Genomic DNA, 8,041 nt, shown 5'->3' on the forward strand with positions numbered 1-8,041 from the left:
ACCATTCACTTACTTATTCACTCACCCAAGAATCCATTCATTCATTTACTAATCTAGACGCTGTTCTGCGTGGTAGATACATATTTCTGTTACTGTGCTCTTAGCTACCCTTTTCTTGGTTACATACGGTATTTGCTGTGTGATGGAGAAAATGTGGTTCGGTGAAGGGGTTATGGAGTACATTAGATTGTGAGTTTGACCATATGCTTCACGTGTGAACATCTACAGCACATTATAGATGGAGTGGACATCCCGTGGCTTTATCTCTGCATTGTGTGTTGTTCTAAAATGAGCCCATATCTCATATCCTCCTCATACTGTTGTTATTATTATTATTGTAATTATTATTGTTATTATTATTATTACTTGGCCCAGGGCCTTTCCTGAGTTACTTTTGCAAACACCAACAAAAAAAGAAAAAAAAGGGCTCAAGGTTTCTCTTTTCTGTCTGAAGATGTAAAGCTGAGGTCCGTTTTTTGGCTGTTGTTGTTCACTGTTTGGTAACATTTGGCAAACAAAAACACAAAATAAATTAACTATTTGTTTTCCTTTTCCACAATCCTAGATGTTGATGGGTTTTTTCCGCATCACAAAGAATGACGAAGTCCCCAAGAACTGATAGATATTTCCTCTAGAAATCCAGCAGGTGGAGAATGCATGTGGATTCCTCAAGCTTTTTTGTGTCTACTAGAAGATCCAGATCAGTAGAGCAGAGAGAGACACCATGAGTAAAGGCAGGAAGGCAGGTAGTACGGGTATGGGGCTGACTGAGCCAGAACTACTACACATTTGGAACAAACTGCCTTGAATGTCGAGTTTTTTTGAATCCCTTTTCAGTTTATCCCAAATCTCTGCTGCCCCAACATGACAATCTACGAGGACTGCGACAGCACAGGAGTGGAAATCATTCCAATATCTGAGGAAGATACACAACAAAGGGAAATGTTAATTCACTACTACCCATAAACCACACACCCCACCAGCAGCACCCACAACACAAATACTGGTATATATAACAGCAGGGTAGCCCATATTGTGTAGATAAGTCAAATTATATCACTAAACATAACTGGAAATGAAAGCCTTCAGGTGAATACATATGGCAGGGGATTGATGTTATATTCACGCCATATCGATTTATGGTTGATGACTTTTTTTGTGATAGAGAAAAGAGTCAGGGTCACTGCCATCTCCTACATAATTCCTTATCTCTCAGAGATTCATATCTATTGTAAAAGCTCATATCAAATTCCACTGGTGTAGAATCCTGTTCCAACACCAATTCATCCTCAACATCATTGATATGCAAGTGTTAATTCCCACAGGGGGTGGGAGGGGCCTATTTAAAGGACCTCTTTGACCTCTTGTGTCCTATCTTTTCTAGATCAGTAATGTGGCGCGTGCCTTCCCCTTGCCCTTCCCCCCATATTACCATATTAGGTGAAATGAATGAAGAAGCTCTCTGCTCTCAGACCTTGCTTCAGACAGGCGCCCGTGCCTTGCTTTTTAAAGTGGTCATCCAGAGTCTAATTTATGAGCACTCTAAGATTGTTGTAAATTCCCGTGTTATGATACATTTGTAATAAATAATGGGATACTGAGATGCCAGAGTGTTACTCTTACAATATATCTACTTTAATTGCATTCCCCTAAGGAAAGCTAGATCCTCTCTAAATCCTTTTGCCACAGCCAAACATAAAATAGAAAAGTCAATTAGTTTTCCTTTTAGGTATATTTTAAAATACAAATCATAGATCTGTTGTTCACTTCAACAATTTTATAAACAATTGTTTTTGTTTCATTCATAAAATGTTATATAACAACTGTTCCTAATTCGCGTAAAGTAACTAAAAAAAATTACTGGTACGTCGTTTACTGAAATATATCGAATAAAATCAATTTATTTTAGCATGAAAATCATGTAGACGTGTGAAACTTTGTCATATTCTGGTAGAATTTTTTAAAAATCTTTTTCATTAATGAATCAATGTTCACCATGTCATAAAATACCGTTTAGGGTTTTTTTTGTATGACAGAAAAAAATATAAATATTTCAAAGTATAAATGGAGATAACCTTACACGTACGGGTTATAATATCGACTAATCACAGGAATTTTAAGGACAAAAACGAAGAGTCGCATTGATGTTTTAGTAACCATGTGATATATAAATGGGGTATAGTTTTGGATGCCATGCGACATGGGGGTTAACATTAGTATTTTTAGAAGAGGCATGCAAAGGGCATATACTTGAAAACAGGTGTGTGTAGGTGGGTTTGTAAAGGCAATTTTTAAATGTGTCCATTGCTATCAAAATATTGACCTGGTTAATAATCAGTTGCACCAACATTTCCTGCTACAGTAATTTAAATGAATTTTTTCCCATTAAGTTAATTTTCAAATAACCTTATTTGAGGCAAATATGGAATTAATTGAATTAATTCATTAAATAATACTGTGGATTTTAGATACATATCTCCCATGGTCATGGTTTAGATCTAACTCTGAAATTGTCCTAATTCTAGGAACAGAGTGTTAAAAGAAAAGAATGGTAATGACTTTTAACATGTAAAATGTATTTAGCTTTCGACATGGGATGGACTTGATGGACCACAAGTGGCATTGTATGACTCATGGGCTACCTCAAGTAATATTATTACAATTCCATTTAATTAATATCCTGATTTGTCGAAATTGTGTGTACATTGCTTTAAACACTAAGCATCTAGACATGTATGGCTTTTGTGTAACAACTCTCATGCAACATTCTTATGTATAGCAGACACTGCACTGACAATAAAAGCATAGGCTTACTCGCAAATGGTGTCGGCGTTTTTCTGTTCTTCCAGGCTTTGGGAGAAGGGTCCAATTTTCTTTCCCATATCCATCATACAGTTCGATAAGCCCTCAAAGACCTTATCACAATTGCCTGCATCCCTCACCGCCTGAACCAGGTATGCTGGGAACAAAGATCAGCACCATGTCAGCAGGACAGCAACCAGCCAGGCTTTGTATGCAGTACTACAAACTTGTCATTTATCACATTTAATCATCCCAACCAAGTTCCACTTTTTGTTTAGATTTTGCTCCCTTTTGACAGTATATAGTGCCCAATAGTGCCAATCTCCTGCAACATACTATTAACATATAACATGAGGTAGATTCTTAAGTATCCCTGATTTCACCTGTACTACCCTAGGGATATACAGGTTGAGAAATGCTTCTGTACATTAATGCACATGCACCTCAATCTACCATGCAGGGCAGATATTTCATAAGTATCACTCACATAAGCAAAAACATGCCCAGATAACCAATGACTTGATTTTTTTTTCTACTTAACCTCAAAATAAACTATTGCCAAAGTAGTCAGAGAGGAAGGATTTTTAACATCTTGCAAGATGCAAGTTCATATACTTACTAAATGTGTGAAATAACTGTGATTACATGCTATAGTTTGTATGTAAATTCACATATAATCTATATTGTTAGCTAAATGTGTACATAAAGTTGTTGTTTTTTTGTTACTAATTATGAAGCCTATAGTAAATTATGAATATTGCTTTGGAAACAAATTGTACAGTCGTGATTCTGCAACACTTCTATACTACACTATGCTAAACTATTCTATACTATACCAGATAATTCTATACAATTCCTCAATACCAAAATATCTCATAACACGCTAGAAACGAAGAAAACAATAGTAATTATTTCAACTTGAAATTAATATAAATACCATGGCAAATTAAATCTTATTTTTAGAACGTTTCTCCAGTATATATATAAATATATATATATATATATATATATATATATATATTTCCCATAAGATTGTAAACTCCTTTGAGCAGTGCCCTCCCCACTTTTTTTAAGTTACAATTGTTATGGGATGCACTACTAGATATGTCCTGTTTGTACCTATTGAACAGCGCTGCGGTATATGATGATATGATCTAATTAAAATCAATAACTAATATTGCACATTTAGATAGTAAGCATCATTTGCTTTGATGTAGATGTCTTTAGTTATACTGCAGATACTGGATTGAGCCAGGTAAAAGAGGGAAAGCAAGGAGATCGGTGCCATTTTGAGATGTTCCAGAGAGTAAGAGATCTTACTCAGCACACGTGCACACCTGGAAATCTAAAGTAATTAATGGCTAAGACAATCATTTGGCATTGTAGCTGCTGTGAACTCTCACTCCCATGATGCTCAGCCATTTTTGTGTAGAAGGGGTGGGGGCATTGTTCACTATAATACATAGTGAGTCTGAGAATATGCATCAGATGATATATATTTGGATATTTATGGGTAGAAATTGTCCCTTATATACAATCTGTAAAATACACTAAAAGTCAATCAGCTCTAGGGCATTGTTGTAAAAGTAATGGTGCAATGACGTTACTTTACTTAACCTCTTCTGTGCCACGAAACAGTATTTCTATTATAAAGCCTATACATTACAGGACGTATGTTTTGTGCAGGTTTAAATGGGTCATATGACTCATTAACCAACAAAAACCCCACTGATGTTTCTGTGATGATATTATATAATAGTACATCTAGTGCTGACCAGCCCCCTTATAACCCTTGGCATTGTAACCATTCATGCACCTGCCAATTCCCCCAGGGCAGAAGCACCAGAGAAAACGAGCAAAAAAGGGTATTTTTATTTAGGACAAGAGTGTCTAAAAGAGTAAAAGGACAGATGTCAGACTGAAGGTGACACCCACTTAATATATATATATATATATACGGGGTGACAAAATGCAGCACCCTGACATCCACCCTATTCCAAATATTGGAACAGATCGCAGGGGCATTCAGTAAGTGGATGATAACTACCATATTACATGGATCGAATTATTACTACAAGCATAAGAAGTCAGCACTCCGTGGTTGTGGACAAAGCACAAACACGCTGTCTGCATAAACACCAACTGCTTATACACCATTGTCTTACTCGCAAAAAAAATCAGCTCTGGTACTGCTTCACTCTCTGCACATGCGCGGTTTTGTAGCGCTCATTACCCTCCCCTGTTCAGACTTTTTTTTTTTTTTAGCAATGAATAAAAGAACGATGTGTGCCTGCATATGTTAACCCTTCCTATCCGTCTCCCTAGCATTTGTCCATTTCAATACACTGCAGCTAGCTATTAAGAGGTTAATACAAGCACAAGAGATTCCCGCCAGCCAGAACTCTTCTAACAAGAGTTAAAAAAAATCACATAGTCAAAGCACGGATGCTGCAGCTTGCTACCAAATAACCTGCCTATCCGTTCTTAATAAAAAAGCTACATCCACCATGGGGTTAACTGCAGATGTCCACCTTATCGCAGTGGTGAATTGGTATATTATTTATTATTACGATTTATTATATATATATATATATATATATATCTTACTGTATATACACTACCGTTGAGTGTGTGATCACTTAGAACTGATCTTGTTTTTTTAAGAAAAAAAAACATGCTGTCCATTAAAATAACATGAAATGGATCAGAAATCCAGTGTAGACATCGTTAATGTTATAACAATGTTAATGCTATATATGGAATATCTTCACAGGTGTACAGAGGCCCTTTATCACTCCCATCACTCTTGTGTTCCAGTGGCATGTTGTGTTCAGTAATCAATGATCATTAGAAAACCCTTTTGCAATTATGTTACACGGCTACACATTTCCTTGTTTTTCATGAAAACACATAAGTGTAGATTAGATAGATATAGATAGATAGATAGAGCAGATAGATTTATACAACAACCTGGACAAATGGCTCAACATTGTAACACGTTTAATGTTAGTAAGACTTTCACACATTGATACAAAATAATAATACAATAATAATTATTATTATTACTATTACTATTATTACTATTATTCCAAGACTATATTCGATAAACGCGTTTTCATAAACTAATCAAATTCACAATGCAAATATCCCTAACTCCCAGCCATAACCAAATAGCTGTAACATCAACCTCCTGTATTCCTAGCATATTCTGTCCTTACTGTAACGATTCAAGCGACATCTATAATATATACGTATATGTGATTTCGCATATATCTATACCTATATATATAATGTATATATAATATATAATATATAGTGATAATTTTACAAATCGTGTAAAGACAATCAGGCAACAGAACTACGAATCTAAAACAAATTCGTTTAAATCGTTTCACTATAAAATGTGTTTATTATTATTAATGATAATAATTCGCTTTATTACCTAAATAGGACTTATGTAAAAAATAATTACAAATATTAATTGTCCTTATCCAAGAGCTTTTAGACACCCCAATGAGCATTATACAGTTTTACAAGAAATATAAATGTACAAATATCTATAAATGAGGCTAAGGCAGCTGGATTCTAGCTAGAGCCCCTCTTTATAATTAGCAGGCACTCTCGCATGTGTTGATGTGTGCCTGTATAGGCGCTAATGTCATTAACGGGTGTAAAGTCAATTTTAACGCCTCTGATCAAAGTCACAAGGGTGCAGGAATCGTAGCGATGAGGATAACGGCTACAGAACACTTCCTTCCTAGCCAACATCTCCAAATAGCTATTCTCACGCATTGTCCATGCTTTCATTATATCGGATTATTCCATGGGACTTTATGTCGTTAGGCACCCGAGCTGTCCTGATTTTATGTCTTCGTTTATTTTTTTTGTTACTGGAAGTGCTAATTGAATGTTTTCTTTTCTGTCAGCTGTACAGCCAAACACAGAAGTCATGAAGAGCCTGCGGTCTCCCCAGTCTAAGAAGTGTGAGAGCTTCTGTCACAGGGGCTCATTCTTCACAGGGTTACAGAGGAGAGGTGCCAAGGATAGCAGGTTCAAGCTGCCAGTGTCGCAGCGATCAGACTAAATAGAACTGTGAGCATTCTTTCCAATGTCACAAAATACTAATCATCTCTCCCCATTCATAAAATACACATATATTTCTCAGGGTGCAGTCATTAGATTGTCAGATGACACAAAAAGGCAAAGACAGAATTCATTGATCTATCTATCTATCTATCTATCTATCTATCTATCTATCTATCTATCTATCATCTATTTATCTATCTATCTATCTATCTATCTATCTATCTATCTACCAACCATCTTATGCTGTACACCATTTCATTTAATTTAATTTGAAATTAAACTATCCGATGCTTTTGTCATGGAAATTATAATATCAACTATATTTAGTTTTCCTAAATGCATCTCTTAAAAAAGGAATTGCATTCTGAAATTATTCTTTCAAACACACACACACACACACACATATATATATAATTATTTATATATATATAAAAATTATATAAAATGAAACAGAAGAGACGGTTCTTCGGCATGATATTGTTTCGTTGAAGCGGCTACACACGGTGCTTAAAGCGCCTGAATCTATATACTGCATACATCTCTATGACATAATATTTTAAGACGTTGTTTTTTGAACTTTTATTTAGCCTATGTATTCAGATCTTTCATTTTATTACCTAAATATCCATCCATATGCATGTTTTTATGAACTGGCTGTTAAGCAGATGCCACCATACGGAATAGATCAAACACGATATAAAGACACCGATCGCTTAGATCCCGGATTTTTCTAACGATTATCGCAATTTCCGTTTACCGGACTATTTTATTTTGAGTTTCCAGCAGCGATCGGAATATTACCCGCAGTAAACAAGTCTATATGTGACACGTACGTGAAAATGTTATATAGTCGGTCTACTTACCTAGCTGCACAGCGAGGACCAAAAGAATACATCTGCCGTTTAACTGAAGTCCCATCCTACATTGAATAAAACCATTGGAGAGTGTAGATCTTAAATGGTTACTTTGGGAAACCTTGGTGGGGATTGAAAATTAGGCATTGCCAACAAGTTCCCGCTGCTGACACTTTGCAGAGCCGGAGAGAGAAGGGAAGGGAAAGGACTAGATGGGGAGAGAAGAAGGGAGAGCCTGAAATGGGTCACACCATTCGGAAAGGGGGGATGGAGTGCAGCCCACGCCCATCCCCCCCCCT

General features: G+C 36.0%; 1 protein-coding gene across 1 annotated transcript; it reads right to left on the minus strand.

Moving 5' to 3' along the window:
- Positions 1-687: 687 nt before the first annotated feature.
- LOC149302669 (neuritin-B-like) lies at positions 688-7,806 on the minus strand. Its single transcript, XM_089482350.1, has 3 exons — positions 7,752-7,806; positions 2,815-2,959; positions 688-916 (listed from the first exon to the last, which is right to left on the minus strand). Exons 1-3 carry the CDS (start codon positions 7,804-7,806, stop codon positions 688-690), a joined length of 429 nt encoding a protein of 142 aa, XP_089338476.1.
- Positions 7,807-8,041: the final 235 nt, after the last annotated feature.

Source organism: Sceloporus occidentalis, unplaced genomic scaffold (genome assembly GCF_023333645.1).
Source record: "Sceloporus occidentalis isolate IW3139 unplaced genomic scaffold, rSceOcc1.0.p SCAF_18, whole genome shotgun sequence".
In the NCBI taxonomy this organism is placed as follows: Eukaryota; Metazoa; Chordata; class Lepidosauria; order Squamata; family Phrynosomatidae; genus Sceloporus; species Sceloporus occidentalis.

Excerpts from the sequence above, each read along its gene's own strand:
- LOC149302669 (XM_089482350.1), bottom strand. The coding sequence starts at position 7,806 with ATGGGACTTCAGTTAAACGGCAGATGTATTCTTTTGGTCCTCGCTGTG. Across the intron at positions 2,960-7,751 it reads GGTCCTCGCTGTGCAGCTAG|CATACCTGGTTCAGGCGGTG; the intron begins GTAAGTAGACCG and ends CTTTGTTCCCAG. Across the intron at positions 917-2,814 it reads AACGCCGACACCATTTGCGA|ATATTGGAATGATTTCCACT; the intron begins GTAAGCCTATGC and ends TATCTTCCTCAG.